This window comes from Homarus americanus, unplaced genomic scaffold (genome assembly GCF_018991925.1).
Source record: "Homarus americanus isolate GMGI-L3 unplaced genomic scaffold, GMGI_Hamer_2.0 scaffold367, whole genome shotgun sequence".
NCBI classification, from domain to species: Eukaryota; Metazoa; Arthropoda; class Malacostraca; order Decapoda; family Nephropidae; genus Homarus; species Homarus americanus.
The window spans coordinates 11,978,090-11,996,871 of record NW_024743709.1 but is presented as its reverse complement, the minus strand read 5'-3'; the positions used below and the strand labels follow the sequence as shown (position 1 = coordinate 11,996,871).

Here is an 18,782-nt window from a genome sequence, read left to right as displayed (position 1 = left end):
CGGGATGGTGGGAGAGATGGCGGGAGGTTTGAATCCAAAAGTGTCGCGGCGTGAGATGACCGTCAGCCGCTCTCCGCGTAAAAGAGTACACGCACGGCGTAAAGTGAGCATTCCGAGTCTTGCAGGGTACCGCGTAAACGTGGAAACACGTAAAAAAAACCCGCGTAAAGCGGGGTATTACTGTACTGTAAATAAAAAAAAATAAAAAACCTTTGCGATCATGGCAATGGCCAGTCCACCCCCCCACCTCCAGCATGTTAAAAGATCAAGTGTCATCTTGTACCTATTATCTTTCGTTAGACCAATAACAAATATAATTTGAGCACTGTACAGTATCCCCATTAACGACAACACAGGGTACAGTATACAGGCATCTCACGGGTTACAGTAGGTTTCCGTTCCTGAAAATATTTCCATGATATGAAACCATTTTTTCCATATACAGTACAGTATGCCCCCCCCATGTTTGTGGAAGTTTACTTCGCGGTTCTCGGTTATTCGCGGATGACACCCTGGATGTACCCAAGAATGTCTGCTGGTGGTTTTAAAGTTGCCGGCATTTTCGCGTCTCAGACAGGGAGCCATGCGTTCTAGGGACAGTAATTTCCATTACCTGTATTGTAAATATGTGTGTGTGTGTGTGTGTGTGTAGACACACACAAAACATGTTCAAATAAATAATAATTGGAAAATCCTCTCACAAATAATCAGAAACAATTTATTAAAAATGTGAGTCTACCCTCAAGTCCGTGCTCTATTAATAAAGTACAGTAGTACCCCGATTTACGCGGTCAGTTGAACCCACAGGGTACCGAGGAAAGTGAAAACCGCGTAAAGTGAACACCAGAACATAAGGGATTAATTCCAATAGAGACTGGCCCGACCCCCAAACTCCACTTTTTCAGACACAATACCTACGTTGTAGTAAAAATTGCATTTTAATTTTATGATGGTATGCACACACAATTAATAATTAAGATAAATATCAATAATATTAGTTTTTTTAACCCTTACATTAGTAGAAAAGATGGCTGGGCACACAGGGATGGTGGGTTGGTTCTGAGGCAGAGGGCAGATTATTGGCCCTCACCTGTATCACTTGTATCAATTGTATCACTATCCACTACATAGGCTTGCAGGGCCTCTTTGTCAAACCCCTCAAAGTCCATATAAGTCCATATCCTCACTATCACTGACTTGGGCCGGCTGTGGTGGGTGAAGAACTCGGTAATGTTTTGATGACTGGGCGACCTTGTGCGCATCCTGCCCGCGCCGCTTCCCGCGTATATGAGTAGACGCACCGCGTAAAGTGAAAGTCCGGTTCTGGCGAGGTACCGCATAAATGCGAAATCGCGGAAAGTGAAACCGCGTAAAGCGGGGTATTACTGTACTGTAATAGAGCACGGACTTGAGGGTAGACCGTCACATTTTTAATAAATTTGTTTAGGACGGCGAATGTACTAAATGTATAAAAACGATAAACGATGATACAGGTAGTTCTGCTATAACGCGATAGTTGTGTTCTTGTAAAACATCGTGTTATAGAAATTCGTGTTATAGAAATAACAGGGCTTATGGAGAAAATAGGGTTAGGTGCAGATTACTCCAAATCGAAAAAAAATTTCGTAGTTAGCCTAACACAAAGGATAGCACAGTCTAAATAAATGTTACATTCATATCTAATAATGAAATCATACAGTAAATGTTACACTTTACCTTGAAAAAATATGAATATAACTTGATGGGGGAGAAGGTTGATGTTGAGGCTGAGGAGTCATGAAACATCAAGCTTTTCTTCAAGTGTTATAGCCTTTCTTTTACAATCACCACCGGAAATGCGATCACCAGAGTGCTTCCCAGAGATATTCTTCTTTTCCATAGTCACAAAATTGGAGAAACAGTAATCAGAATTCACTGAGGACACTTAAAAACTTCACACGTGTTTCAAACAAAGTGTGGAGTAAACAGAGCGCGCGGGTCTAAAACGCTATGTATTTTGTTTTTCTCTTATTTAAAATTTTACATTTTACATATACTGTACAGGTATACTGTATACATAAATATTACATAAATTATTTCTGCAATTCTTCACAAACAAAACACATAAATCAATTGAATATGTGATGTCGAACGTGAACTGTAAACACTGCATAACCCCGCGCCAAGCCACAGCACACTGTACAGTACACTTTAAGCGCTACGTATTTAGTTTTTCTTTTATTTAAATTTTTACAATTTACATATATATACCTGTATAAGTAAATTGTAATTTACATATTCATATTATGCTACAGCGCCCACAAAACATGAGAAACGTTTGAGTCCCCCAGTAGAGATGTCCGTTCTCTATCCACTCCAGGATGTCCTAGTCCTCCGTTTTCTTTTTGTGTACTCGCTCAGGGACTCAAGTATTTCTGTATATGACACAGGATGATAAGGGAATTTGAATTTATTTGTTTATTTATTTATATATAATATACTGTAATACATTTATGGTGATCATTAAGGACCAAACTCCGAATCCATGACGTGACTTCTGTTCATTATTTATATCCTAAATTTACCACTGTAGGTAGTTTCAAGAATTAATGCAGTCATTTACTGAATATTCTTTGCAAAAAAATAAATTTTAAATGAATTATTTATAAGAAATAAGTATTATGATCAGTAAATATACAGATATGCATTACTGACCACCTCCGAACACAAGGACGGCTAAAAATAGCCACAGGCGGTCACAGTCAAGGTCACTTTCCCTTTCTTGTCACTGGCAAATGGGGGTGGGGAGGGATGATAATAGCAGCTGTGTTTATTACGGTATGTTAGACTGGTTTATAATACATTTTTATTATTTTAATATACCGGTAATCTTCATTTTAATCCAGCTTCCCAAACGTAAGTTTCAGTATAAAATAATTAGTGGTACTGTAGGACCTTGTGAGTGGTTTACTGTATACATAAATATTACATAAATTATTTCTGCAATTCTTCACAAACAAAACACATAAACCAATTGAATATGTGATGTCGAACGTGAACTGTAAACACTGTGTGTGATGTAAAGAGAGCGCGGGTGTAAAACGCTATGTAATTTGATTTTCTCTTTTATGTAAAATTTTACATTTTACATATACTGTACAGGTATACTGTATACATAAATATTACATACATTATTTCTGCAATTGTTCACAAACAAAACACATAACTCAATTGAACATGTGATGTCCAACGTGAACTGAAGCCACAATAACCGTTCGAGTGGAATCGCGTTAGAGCAAACGAGTTCGCGTTTTACAAATATCGTTCCTCAATTCATAAATCGCGTTCGAGCAAATTCGCGTTGTCAAAACACGCGTTATAGCAGAACTCACTGTACAGGTTGTACCTCTCTAGTCCGGCAACCTCGGGACCTGACCGGTACTGGACCATGGAAATTCACCCTTTTCCTGGATAGATAGTGACTTGTGCTTATGCTTGGAAGCACTAGTACCACTTTCTCTGCATTATGGTCTCTTTTAAGACATATTGAACGGTTAAATGTCGTATAGTAGCTTCTCAAATTTCGCGAGTTTTTAATTCAACGTATTTTATTGGAACAGAAAAAAAAATAAAAATTTTGACGGCGGAAACTTGAATTTCGACGGGTTTGAACGGCCCGCCAACGTGCCTAATCGTGTAAACAACGTCATTTCTCTTTTGTACAAAAGATTCATTATTGTTTATTTCTGAATGTCTTTTTTATTGAATTAATGTTTATGTGTGCGAAATGAGCAATACAATTCATTAATAATACGTAGAATATTAAAACACACTAGGAAATGACACAGCATTGTTTTCGTTGATTACAAAACCGGTGACTGACTGGTTCTACATATAAAACTGAGGAAAATAAGACTTTGGTTGTAGCTGTAGTAAAATTAATATGGTTGTTTTAAGTAATTTTATTTAATGTTTATAAATGGAACACTAGAAGTAGCTAACGATAATGGTAAAGAAAAAAGAGAGATCGCGTATGTAAGTGCGCACACGTGAAAACATATCGTCATTACTCTACATAAGAATATGAAAGCAACACTTATTTACTGCTCATATATATTGAAGGGTTAAATGTTGTACTCTGTATAGACAAGCAGAGAGAGAGAGCAGCCGAACTGCCGGATGTAAACAAACCTTAATTTCCCGTGGCTTTGTTGTTGTTTTTTTACGGGGATTAGCCCACCCGGGCATAGGTCACTGACCCACATTGGGGCCTGAGGGGCAAAAATTTAATACTCCTGTAATAATAATCATTCAGATAAGTAAAAAAAAAAAAAAAAGCTGCCTATCTACCTATTGGACAAACTAAAATCGTTCCGGACCACGTAAGTTTCCGGACCACAGAATGCCGGACTAGAGAGGTACAACTGTATAAAGCAATTGCCGGAAAATTTGAGAAAATGGCGAAAAAATTACTCCAAACCTTTCTGCTCAGGGTTTGGGGACAAAGGTTCCCGGCATTATGAAAGATTGCACCATGTTTTAGCTGCATCCTCACATGGTTGATGTGTGGGTGGGAAGAGTAAGGTGACATGCCAAGACACTTACACAGCACACACACCTTAACAGCACTACTAACCTATTGTCTTAGAATATTTGAATTTATAATTCTGCACTTGGACAACTGATCAATGAATAAATTAGGGCGTATGGGACACATTATGCATTAGTGATGTCACGAAGCTTTGCAACTGCAACTACAATGCACAAATTATTACATTCCATACCATAATATCCTGACCAGTTTTCCCTGTGAAAATCCATAATTTTGAGCAGCATATTACTGTACACTTTTGTAATCAAATGTGCTATGCTAAAAGACTTAGATTTTTTGTCTAGTGCAAACTATGGAATGTTTAAACTCAAATTAATTGCCATCTTGCAAGAATTCCAACAATGCAAGTTATATTCTGCTAAGTCATTGACATTTTATAAGAGAAAAACTTAGACTCCCTGTCTTTTATAATCCTGACTAGGGTAAGCACCCTACCTCTCCCTCCTCCAGGCAGCAGGGGAGGTAGATGGCAGTGAGTGATAACGACTAATGGGATGAAAGCAATTTTAGGCTTAAAGTTTTTCTCTCATAAAATGTCACAGACTTGACCTAAGAGAATATAACTTGCATTGCTGGAATCCTTGTAAGATAGAGATTAATTTGAGTATAAACATCTCATAGTTTGAATAAGAAAAATTTTAGTCTTTTAGCATAGCACATTTGATTATGTACAGTAGAAGTCCAAAAATCCGGAATGCTTGGGGATTGGGTCGGTCCGGATTTTCGGATTTTCCGGATTCTCAGGCAGTACTTTTAAAATTCAAATTTAATGAAGAATAAAGAAGAAATGAACAGGTACATTTTGATAGTTTATTCATTTACAAATACAGCATGCTTCATTTATCAAAACGAGCAGTTTCAATGAAAAAGCTGTGAATTCTAAATTTTATTCTTTGCCTTTTATATATCATAAATTGTAGACTTTCCAATGTCGTATGTTTCCATTTGAACAGTATTGCTCACACCACGTTCTAGTTTCTTAATTATTTCAAGTTTGTCACTCAATTTCAATGTGTTCTTCTTTCTCTTCACACAACGAAGTTTATCTACTTTAGGAGCCATTATTATGGGCTTGTACAGTACTCTGTAAATGGAAAGATTAGGACTCAAAATATTGTTATATTACAATGGTATTCTATTCATACTGTGCTTGATATAATGCATTCACGGAAATGTAATATTTTTGCTGAACGTACGTATTACAGTGGAAAGTGGGATAAAATCGTGATGTAAACAATGACTTTCGCTCTCTTTCGTTCAAAAGATGTTACCGTAATCGCTTTTCGAATGGTTTTCAGTTCAAAAACTGTTGTATTACAATAATATTCTATCCTAATTGACTTGAATAAATACTACGATACCATATTTCTGAATATTTTCATTAAAATCCATCAAAATCATTTTCCTTGTCATCATCTGCAGCACCAAACAGCTTCTCCCAGTCCTCTCTTTGAACAGGGCTAGAGGGTACGTGTTTTTCGAATCGTTTTCAGTTAAAAAACTATTACATCACTCGTCTATTTTACCTAAACTGCGCCTGAATGAATATATTCTCGGAGATAAATAGTAGTTTTGTGGAAACGTGACGTATTTCAATGTAAAATAGGATAAAATTCATGAAGAAAACAAAAGACTTTACCTAAGCTTCCGATGTTCTTGAGATGTTACTCGTTTTTTTAATAGTTTTCCATTAAAATTCTGATATATTACAATGATATTCTATTCATACTGTGCTTGATATAATACATTCACGGAAATGTAACATTTTTCCTGAAATTACATACAGTGGGGTATGCTATTACGAACGTAATTGGTTCCAGAACCTCGTTCGTTATAGCATTCGTTCGTTATAGGATTAATCCGTTCCAGGCCCCCAAATACAACCACTTAACACTGAAAAAATTCTGTGGAAAATGTAAAAAATATGGTACTTTATCTTACCTTAGTGTTATTCAGCATGCAGGTACCCCTAAACACTGGCACATCACTATCACTTCCACTGGGAGTCTTGGCTTTAAGGTCCTCAAACAATTGTCTGGCCTTCTCACAAATTATAGCTTCACTAATGTTACCACCTGCCATTTCTTTCTCCTTTATCCACACTAAGAGTAAATTTTCCATCTCTTCAATCACATTACACTTTGCTTTGCTAAGTCTAGAGATTCCCTTAGCCACTTGCACAGTTTTTAACCCCTCTTTATTCTTCAAAATCGTACATATAGTCGATTTAGCCATCCCATATTCATCACTAAGTTTCGCAATGCTTCTTCCATTCTCACGTTTCTTTATAATTTCTTTCTTAGTTTCAAGGGTTATTAGCTTTCTCACTCGCTTTGGACGACTCAGTGTTACAATTGTATACTTGTATAACAAAATAGTTATACAAATAACGCGAATTTCCACATCAAAAGACGAAATTTCAACAATAACAGTGGTGCACTGGCTACACAATGAGACAAAGATGGCGCCTGACGCTCTTGTTGTGGGTCGCGGTACAACAATATTCATGCGCCAGGCGAAATAGTCCCGTATTCATCCGCGTTCGTTATAGGAGTTGCGTTCGTTATAGCATTCTCAATTTTATAGGTAAAACCGTTCGTTATAGGAATATTCGTAGTAGGATCCGTTCGTTATAGCATACCCCACTGTACGTATTACAGTGGAAAGTGGGATAAAATCATGACGAAAACAATGACTTTCGCTTTCTTTCGTTCAAAAGATGTTACCGTAATCGCTTTTCGAATGGTTTAGTTTAAAAACTGTTGTATTTCAATAATATTCCCTCCTAATTGACTTGAATAAATACTTGAATGGAAATATACAATATTTTTGCTGAAACTACCCGGGTTTCAGTGTAAAGTGTCGTAATAATAAATGGTAAACAATTTGCCTTCAGCACTTGTGTTTCATGCATGGCGAGCCTCAGTTTATAGGACGTAGAGCGTTTTTAGTGGTTTTGTTGTTCCATTACCCTAAAAAACGTGGGTGGAACTATAAACGAGGAATATCATAAATTAACGATTTCTTGGTCAAAAAATCAGGGTCGACTGATAACGAGGGGGGGTTATAGACGAGTATATACGGTATGTTGTCACAGTTTGATTGCCCATTTTAAAGTGGCGACCACGTGGTCGCTTGTTGTCGCTGTGCAGCTGTGGTGCTCACGCATGCGCACATGCACACAAATGCCCGCTAAAAAAAAAAATAATAATTTTTGAAAAGTCCGGATTCTCGGGTGGTCCGGATTTCTGGCATCCGGATTTTTGGACTTTTACTGTACAAGATTAGTACAGTAATATGCTGCTCAAAATTACGGATTTTTCACAGGGAAAACTGGTCAGGATATTACGGTATGGAATGTTACTGAGTATTTCAAATAAATTCTTTGTTTAGTTCTGTTCATAGAGACTGGTAGAAACTGACCACACACCCCTCAAAAGGTTGTCTGCCTCTGTCATTCTTACTGGGTAAAATATTATTTATTTTTTATTTAATTATTTTTTTATATTTTTCTTTAAATTAATTAATTAATTTATTTACCCGGTATTTATTTTTTACGAGGAATAGCCCACCCGGGCACAGGTAATCGACCCACAATGGGGCCTGGGGGGCGAAAAAATGAGAGTAAAACAAAATTAAAAATATAGAAAAAAAGGTTATACAGTCAGTTCTGCTACAACGTGATAGCTGTGTTCTTGTAAAACCTCGCGTTCTAGAAATTCGCACAAAAGAAATAACAGGGCTTATGGAGAAAATAGGGTGAGGTGCAGATTACTCGAAATAAAAAAAAATTTAGTAGTTAGCCTAACACAAACGATAGCACAGTCTAAATAAATGTTACATTCATACCTAATAATGAAATCATACAGTAAATGTAACACTTTACCTTTGAAAAAGTATGAATATATCTTGATGGGGGAGAAGGGTGATTTTGAGGTTGAGGAGTCATGCAGACAGGAGTTGAAAGTTGTCATCATCATCATCAGTATCATCATCAGGTGCAGTTTTGGTTGCATGGGAGGGACGAAAAAAACGTCTTAATTCCAGAAGTGGATGGCTGTGGTTCAGTGTCTTCAGTCTGCTTCTTGGGGGTTGACTTAAAAAATACATCTAATGTTTTCTGCTTTGCCGTCTTTCTTCTTTCACAAAGAAGCTGTTCATAAGGTGCCAAAAAAGATTTAACACCACGAACTGCGATCCTGCTCCGTTCTGCATTGTAGTCATTGTCTTCCAAGAGCTGCAACTGCTTATCAACTTCCCTCAGGATAGAAGACAAAAGAGAAGTGGGAAACTCTCGTGGTTTTGCATCCTGGACTTCATCATCTTTGGCATCTTCTATTTCCCCAGCAGCAACAAGTTGTTGCAGATAAGCTGTAGAGAGGTTTTCACAGTGGGACTCGAGCAGTTCCTCAACATCAGCACTTTCCACTTCAGCAAAGCCAACTTGCTTTGCAAGAGAAACACAATTTTCTTTTATTTTTGGGAGCTCCTCTGATGCATCAAAGCCTTTAAAATCATGAATGAAATCTGGGAGAAGCTTCTGCCAAACTCCACTCAAGCAGTCATTACTTACATCACTCCAGGCCTCCACAATGATGTCAATTGCATGCTTGATGTTGAAACTTTTCCAAAACTGAAGAACACTGGCCTTATCATCTCCTTCCTCAGTACCTGCAATAAGTTTCTTAAATGTACGCCTCAAATAATAGGCTTTGAAGGCTGCTATTACTCCTTGGTCCATTGGTTGAAGGAGAGATGCTGTATTTGGAGGTAGAAAGAGCACTTTGATATTGTCAGCAAGCTCATCATTGGTGGGAGGGCGGCTTGGCGCATTATCTAAAATGAGGAGAATCTTAAAATCGATATTCTTCTTCTTGCAATAACTTTTAAAAATACTTTCAAAAACATCCACAATAAGGTCAGAAAAAATTTTGTTCTGTCATCCAACCTTTTTTGCTTGACCTAAAGTAAACACCTAGAGTAGACTTTATGTAACCCTTTAAAGCTTGCTGGTTGACAGAGTGATACACCAGCACAGGCTTAAGCTTTAAGTCTCCACTAGCATTTGCACCCAACAACACTGTCACACGGTCCTTCACAGCCTTAAAGCCTGGAGCATGTGCTTCATTCTTGGAAATGTAAGTTCTCTTTGGCATGCGCTTCCAGTATAACCCATTTCATCCAAATTAAAAATTTGGTCTAAGGTGTAGCCTTCTTCCTGAATCAATTTCTTCACAGTGGGAGGAAATGTCCGCGCACTTTCTTCGTCGGCATTGGCTGCTTCACCATATAACTTTACATTGTGAAATGCATAGGTAGTGGTTCTTAAAACCAGAAAACCATCTGCTACTAGCACTAAAGGCAATCACATCAGCAGGATTTTCAGTCTTTTTCTTTAGGTCCTCATATATTGATAAGGCTTTCTCTTTAACGGTGAGAAAGCTGGTCCCAGATCGCTTTTTCGTTTGATCTTCTATCTAATCACTTAGAAGCTGTTCCATCGCCTCAAGCTCCTTTGGCCGTGATCTCACACTTTTGCTAGCACTCAAGCTTTTTCCAGCAATACAGCTTGCTTTAATCTTTCGTGCATTGTCTCTAATGGTGCGTAAAGTAGACTCCTTTATTCCCGTTGCACGCACAATATCATGTGTTCTTTCCTTACGTTCAAAACGCTTGATAACATCAAGCTTCTCTTCAAGTGTTATAGCCTTTCTTTTATGATCACCACCGGGAATGCGACCACCAGAACGCTTCTTGGAGATATTCTTCTTTTCCATATTCACAGTTAATAACACAAAATTGGAGACATAGTAAGCAAAAATCACTGAGGACGATTCAAAACAACACACGTGTTTCAACTGATCGTGTGATGGAGACAGACAGCGCGGATGTAAAACACTATTTTTTTCTCTTTTATTTAAAATTTTACAATTTACATATACAGTGGAGTATGCTATAACGAACGGATCCTACTATGAATATTACTATAACGAACGGTTTTACCTATAAAATTGAGAATGCTATAACGAACGAAACTCCTACAACGAACATTATTTAATTTTTTTTTTTTTTCTAATTTATTGTTTTTTTATTACAAATATTAATGATATTCTTTATTTCAAGGGTTTAGATGCATATTTCTGCACTTTTTTACAATTTTTACAATTTTATATTATATTTTTCAGTGTTAAGTGGTTGTATTTGGGGGCCTGGAACGGATTAATCCTATAACGAACGAATGCTATAACGAACAAGGTTCTAGAACCAATTAGATTCGTTATAGCATACCCCACTGTACTATACATAAATATTACATAAATTATTTCTGCAATTCTTAATGTTTAATATTAACTGTACAGTGGTCCCTCGGTTAATGAACACAATTCGTTCCAGAAGGTCGTTTGTTAACCGAAACCATTGTTTCAATGGGATTTTGGGTAATTTGTTCCAGCTCACCGAAAATTACATACAAAGTAAAAATAAATGCAGTAAAGTACACTTACTTTGAGGTGTGTATGTAGAAGGCTCCTGGTTGATGATGATGATGGGAATTAGAAGTGGGGGTGGAGGAGAAGGGAGAAGAGAAGGAAGTGGGGGTGGAGGAGAAATCACCCCATGCTTGATGCCGTCAATTCACCCATAAAATTTTAAGTTCACTTGGTGTAATTCAAGATTATTTTCTTTAAATCAACACTGCACTGCACTATATATTGTCAGTATGTTAAATAAATTTCAGAATGACCAATAATTGTACTGTAAAAACATAAAATTACTCTGTGTTCAAGAGACCCACAAGCAAGATGTTTCCTCCACTGAACAGAGATACAAACTGAGGCCTTGGTGGGTGAGTGGAGTGGCTGAAGGGTGCACCAAAAACTAGTTCTCTGTACTGCAATTATGTTAAATAAGTGTTAAAATTACTAAAAATTTTAATATAAGACTTGGAAAAATTATTGAACAGTACAACCTTCTTGATATTTACTCCAATTTTAACGAATGTCAGCCCTAGAACCAATTTCTGTATTGGCGGACTAATCTTCCAGCTGGTGAGCAAGCCAAAGCGTGTTGAAACATTTTCGTAAGAATTTCGTTAACCAAATTTTTGTTCGTTAACCGAAATGAAGATTCTTATGGAAGGTTTTGTTAACCGAAATTTCGTTGACCGAGGCGTTCGTTAACCGAGGGACCACTGTACTAATTTTCCTAACGGCCCCTTGCTTGCTCTCTACAATATGTCTTATGAACATGGGGTTCTCCCGTCTAACTGGAAAAATGACACTATTATCCCCATCCCTAAGCCGGGAGACCCTGGGAAATATCGACCCATTAGTCTTACCTCCTGTGTTTGCAAGATGATGGAGAGGATGCTCCATCGTCGCCTTCTTCACACCATAGGCGGCTTCCACAACTCCCTCAATGGTTTCATTCAACATCACAGCACAGCACACTCCATTGCTTCCTTTTATTGCAATCAGACTGCCCGCATCTCCGTCTTCCTTGATATCAAGGGAGCCTTTGATACGGCTCAGCCTGCCCTCATTTTAGCTGAACTTGTGCTGTTAGGGGTTAAAGGGAGACTTCTTCAGTGGATCGCCTCTTACCTCACTGGACGTCAGGCCTGGGTTCACGTTAAAAGCTCTATATCTCCCGTTCAAGAAATGAACCTCGGCACCCCTCAAGATGGAGACCTGATTCCCACCTTGTTTAACATTCTCATGCACTCCATTGCATCTCTCCCGTGGCCGACAGAAGTTGTCCACTCAGGATATGCCGACGATGTCCTCCTCCAAGCCCCTGACTACTTCAGCATGCAGGAAGCCCTTGATCTGGTCTCCAGAGTGTGATTCACTTGGTTTCCTTCTTTCAACTGCGAAAACAAAAGCCATGTGGCACGGTCGTGTTGTACCTCCACCCCTTCTTTTATCTGGAACGCCCTTGGACTGGGTTAATGAGACAAAATACCTGGGTGTGTATGTAACTCGCACACGTTGTCAGATCCCTGAAGTCCGCTGTCTTCGAGACATATGCTTTCGATGTCTCGCTCCCCTCTCTACCATGTGCAGGGGTTCCCTTGGTGCCACCATCCCTGTACTTCTCACCATGTACAAGTCCTTTGTCCGTTCCTGTGTCGACTACGCCGCCCCTGCCCTCGTCAACATTAGTCAGTCTGCTGTCAACCATCTCGAAGTTATCCAGAGGAAAGCTGCTTGTATCATCCTTGGGGCTCCTACTTCTCTATATACCGAACCTGGTCTTTCCCCCTTACAGGATCGTGTCCAGGAGTTTTACCTAAAAACTACCGTTTCCATTCTACCGGATCCTCGGGGCAACTATGTCCAAGCCAACTTGACTCCTGCTGTCCGAGGCCGACTTTCATCTAGAAGACAGTGGCGAGGGTCACTCATCCGAGCCCTTCAGGAACATGACCTCTTGTCTGATATTGCTGTTGGTTCGTCTCCTTCTCCCTGGCTGGATTTTCAACCTGAAGTGATTGCCCTCGGTGGACCGCTCCCGAAATCCGACGTGAACCCTGTTAATATCTGCAAATACCACCTCTCCAGGATCGCCCACTGGTCCCCAGGTAGGGTCGTCCTCTACACTGATGGCTCTGTTGACTCCACTACAGTTCGGGCTGGGGCTGGTGTCTACATCTCCCGTCCTGATGCCCCTGAGCCAATCAAACTTTCTCTCAGAGTTTCTGACGGGGCATTCTCCACTCAGGCTGAACTAATAGCCCTCCTTGCTGCCCTTCTCGCTGAGGAAGAAGCAGATGGTTTCTGCCCCTTGCTTGTCTGCTGCGATTCCAGGTCTGCTCTCGACGGGATCGCATTTGGATCAGGGGAAAATAAGGACCTCATCCTCCGAATACGAGGGTTAACATCCACACTTCAGAATGTAGGCCGTTCTGTGACATTCTTATGGATACCCAGTCATGTCGGTATCTTGGGGAATGAGGCAGCAGATGGCCTTGCCAAGACTGGCTGCAACAAGGCCACACCTGACTACGTTGTTCCTTGAACACTTTTACAGCTTATGACCCAAATTCGCCGCAAAGAGAGAGAAACTCGGGAAGCAGCCAGCCCTCCTGTTACGATGTCCTCCGTAAACTTCCTGACCTCTCGTATGTCTATGGGAAAGGATCGCGGAAAAGGGACGTGATTGCTGCCGGTATCATCACTGGGTATGACTTTGCTTGGGAGATTGGTATCCCCGCATCCTCTGAGCAACGCTCTTGTGCATTATGCAAAAGACCCGACAGCAGCACCCTTATCCACTACCTCTTAAGATGTCCCCACACACACATACCGCTTCTGTGACGCCTGCTGGACCACCACTCCCTATACTGGCCAGATATTATGTAAATAATATTGATGATGTGTTAAAGGATTATCCTTCCTTCCTTAGGCTTTAGTAAGCTGCTTTATAATATTTATACTGTATATACTTGTCACACTTGCCAGATGCTTCTGGTGTTATTGTACAGGGGTACCTAGTGACAGCACTAGGATCCTGCTTCCTCTATCAAGGAATAAACAATTGAAATTGAAATTGAATTGAGTCCCCATCATTATTATGTTTTTGTGATTGAAGTGAGCAGTGTAAGTCTGGAAATGTCTGGCAAGTGTTTTGTTCACCATATTTAAGGCCAGGACAAAGGCTGCACCTCCAGTCCCCACAATTTAGACTCGCCAAAATCTGTGTGGGACTTAGATTTGTGTCTCCAATCCACCTTAAGAGTCCCCTTAGCCTTGAAGGGGACATGTGATGAGGACCAGACTTGTTATTAATGAGGTGGTCTGTGTTGTTTAACTGTGTTGTAGTTCTAGTAGTATTGTAGGATGTTTCTTTTTTTTTTTCAGGTGATACATATGGGTGTCCGGATGGCCAGGAACCCATCCTATTAAACCCCATGTTATAATGAACCTAATTTAAGATATTTCGACATGTGGTTGGTTTTCAGGAACCTAACCCCATCTCAAATAGAGTTTACCTGTATTAGGAGATAGTTTTAATTTGAGGTCTTTTTAAGTAATACTGCAATTGAAACTTAGGGCTTGTAAACTGGGGTCTGTTATTGCTATGAATTTTGTCCTAGTGGAGTTGTTAACTTAATTGTTAATAATAATTTTCAGCATTAACATGCTGAGGATGATTCGTTTGCCAAGTCTCAAGATCTGCACCATCCTTCTCTGTGGCCTTGTTATATATGACATCTTTTTTGTGTTCATCACCCCATTCATTACATCGGTGAGTGGACTTCTTTGTGTGTGGGTCAATCATATAGACTTTTCAATTAAGTCAGTTTACTTATACGTTTCACTCAGTTTTAAACGGTTCTTGAAGAGAGGTAATGATTTTATGATATCCATTGAAGGTAATTGTCCTTTGAGATTTACACATATACTGTTGGAATCAGGTTAGATCAGATCAGACAAAGAAAGGTAAAATATATTTTATATTTGATAAAATAATAATAAAAACATAAATTTTGCAGTGTACTGCAAATGTTTATCTGTGCAAGCAGCAACAGCATAGTGACAGCATTAAAATGTTATGGAATAAGTTAACACTGTTAGTTCATGTGGTCCTTGTCTCTCTGCCTTATATATTACTGGCCATCCTCAATTATTGGGGAGAACTTTGGACAATACAGTACAGTACAGTATTGTGATTGTTTTGGGACCTCCAGTAGGTTTAGAGGGGGAATATTATTATAACACATCTTTTATAGCTATATAGTATAAGTACAAGAAGAAAAGTGTTCATTTGGCATTACTGCCCATTAGGCAGTATGGCCAGCATGTCACTCAACTGCTTTCAGCTTCCGAGCTTGAGTAGTTAGGTACCCATTTACAGCTGGGTGTAGTGTGAGTGCCCTGGGGTTGAATGAATGACCCTAAGGACAGGAAGTGAGAACTCTATCGACTAGGCCAAGTTTAAATGAAGGAATAAAAAAAAAGAGGGGGGAATCTGTATGAGTGTATGTTCTTGCTTTTTAAGACAGAAATATACATTATTTGTAATACAGTACGCTGATTAATTTTCATAAGATTTCCATGAAATGAAAATTTAAGGGGAAAATATTTCCAGGCAGCTACTGTATATTGCTGAGTGTGTTATGAAAAAATATTATGTTTATGGAAACTACCAATAATTACCACTGGAGAAAAGGGGATCTCAAATGGTATTTCAAGTCATTTGAGAACCCAAATTTTGTGTTCATTACTGATTTTTTTGGGTTTTTATGTTACAGTTTTGCATAATCCCTTTCTCTTTACACAAACAGGATGGGCAGAGCATTATGGTAGAAGTTGCTAAAGGTGGAGCAAGCAAGGAACAGCTGCCTATGGTACTCAAGGTTCCAAACCTTGCATACCTTGAGATCTCCACTATCTGTCAGCTCACTGATAACTTCAACCTCCTTGGCTTTGGTGACATCCTTATCCCAGGCCTCCTAGTGTCCTTTGTTCATTCGTTTGATCTTCGAGTTGGCACTCCTTGCCGACTCTACTATCTAGTGAATCTGATTGGTGAGTGTTTTCTCATTATTGTTACTTCTTGCATTAATTATTGCATTATAGTGTGCAGAAATAGCATTTTTTTTTTTTTTTTTACACGGGGATTAGCCTACTCGGGCACATGTCACTGACCCACATCGGGGCCTAGGAGGCAAAAATGTAATAATAATAATAATAATAATAATAATAATAATAATAATAATAATAATAATAATAATAATAATAATACTAAAGAACCATAAAGAAATGCAAAAATGAAAAAAAAATCAAGAGTGAGAAACAATATATTTATGTTGTGTTGTCAGTGGTAAGAGAAACAATTGAGAAATTGTGTGTAAATGAGCTAGAAAATCAGATCAGCAACCTGGGACTTGGTCACAATTTTCATGTTGCCATATGGCAGCAGGGTCTACCATTAGACAACACATTATGCTTCCAATATCTTCCCAGGTGGTAGTACCTCCCTGTTTGGTAGCTGCTTGCTACCTACTACCTACTACCTGTACAGTAGGATCTCAAGTTTAGCGAGTCTTAGATTCGCGATTCATATGTTTCGTGTCACTTGAAATTTCCAGCCTCTCAAGAATGGCGATTTTCATGACCAGTTTTGCGAGTCATTGGAGAGTGGACAGCCCGCATTGGCGAGTCATTGGAGAGTGGACAGCCCGCATTGTCGCGGTCTTTTGTTATCCTCCGACCTGCTGAGTGTTTTTTGTTTATGCCAGTTAGTTTGAATGAGCGAGAGTGAGCTGCGCAGTGACCTTGGAGAGAGATTATTATAAAAATTATCAATAACTTTCAAGCAACCAGTGTATGTATTCACTCCCATTCAATCTTACATTTTTGCACTTTCACTATGTCAAAATGCCCTATAGTTTAACTTTCTCCCCACTTAATTATTATATATTATATTTGTATCATTTATGTTATTTGTCAATCAAGAGATCCATTCCTCAATTATGTAACTGTTTATTTTCAGCCTTCCAGCTACCATGCTCTTTCAATAAACCGTTAATTGTTATTATTATTATTATTAAAATGCATACAAAAAATAATAATGGGGAAGTCCTCTCACAAATACCATAATAAGAAACACAACAACAAAATGTAACATCGGAAAAATGCGAGTCTACCCTCAAGTCAAGTGCGTGCTTTGTTATTAAAGTTGAGTTGGTAGAGTTGCCATAAGGTGCCAGCACCAGCTGGGTTGATACGTAGATCAAACTTACAGAATTTCTTTCGTAGCCATCTAGTCAACCTAACATGAAGGATGTCAGTAATTGTGGTGTTATACTGTACACTTTTTCACAGTATGTACTGTAGGATGGTGTGTGCATATAAATGAGTAAAAATAAATGAAGAAGCTTACATATATTTAACCAAAAATACGAGTTGAAAAAACCATAACACCTCAAAGTTTGGCTCAGTAGCCTGGTGGTTACAATGATGAGCTAACCTAGCTACAATTACATGTTTAATCACTGTTAAGCACTATTCTATCAGTAAACACTATTAATAACAGTAAATCCAGTGAAATATGGCATGGAGGGAGGAGAGTTAAAACTGCAGACGATGCGCTAACCAGCAGTCAATCACTCCCCTTACCCGACCCCCTGTTGCCAGGAGTATGTATGGGAGATACCATGCATAGCCAGGCGTACGTATGGGAGATAAACATATTTTGTAGTCTGCTATGATAATGGTACAGGCTCGGTGATAAACAAATTATATAAACCATTCATTTTCCTACTATAACTTAATAAAAAACATTGTATCATTACTAGAGTAAATGAATTAATATTCCCACAAGCAAAAAAAGACAACTGTTATAAAGAAACAGATTAACACTCACTGCTTTTTGATGGCTGTTTGTGTAGAGCCCATTTTCCTCTCCCCTGCCACTGATGAATATCATGATGAAAATGATGAAGGCAGGGGAGTTACAAGTTCTCCTCATCTGCTTTGGAAGAGGAGGCAGAGGAGAGTGGTCAGAGCTGGGAGCAGCAGGAGGAGGGTTGTCCATGTCGGAATCAGAGTCCGGAGGAGGAGGTACACGGACAGGAGGCTGAGGCTTTCTTGCAGGTGTAGAAGGTGTAGTGCTTGGAGTGGATGATGGCAAGAAGAACACAGAGATTGGAGGGTGGGCAACCTTGCACTTAGGTTCCTTTAGTATTTCCTTATAAGGAATCAGGAGCTGCTCCATCCCTCTCTTGAAGTTGACTGCTCTCTCAATAGAGGGATTGGCATAAAAAAAAACATGTGCACGAGTGCTCAACTAGCCAGCAAGCACCTGTTGAGGCTCCTGACGGTTAAGGTGGACACCTCCTCCCTTCACCTTCTTCTTGTTCCTCCTCCTCATCCTCACGACGCTGCTTCTTGACAAGCTCGGCCAGCTCTTCCTCAGTCAGCTCTTCTCCAGCATGACCATGGAGCTCCTCTTGCACTTCTTCCTCCTGAAGGTCGTTGAACCCCTCACCTTCCACTTGACGGGCAAGCTGGACGATGTGCTGCACATACTCGTCGACTGGGGAAGCCAGCAAAGTCGTTCACCACCTTTGGCAACAAGACCCTCCAGCAGGAGTTAACACAGGTCATCATGGTACTGCTGGATGAAGGAGATGCAGTCTGCAATGGAGAACTTCTTCCACATTTCTCGCTCTGGCTCGGCACCA

General features: G+C 39.3%; 1 protein-coding gene across 1 annotated transcript in view; it reads left to right on the top strand.

Annotated features, from left to right (window-relative positions):
* The window catches only part of LOC121877475 (signal peptide peptidase-like 2B), a 170,722-nt gene that overhangs the window by 77,835 nt on the left and 74,105 nt on the right, over positions 1 to 18,782 (top strand). The window contains exons 10-11 of the mRNA XM_042383240.1: positions 14,725 to 14,839; positions 15,879 to 16,122. Coding sequence (XP_042239174.1) covers positions 14,725 to 14,839; positions 15,879 to 16,122 — 359 coding nt within the window. The remainder of the gene's footprint in view (positions 1 to 14,724; positions 14,840 to 15,878; positions 16,123 to 18,782) is intronic.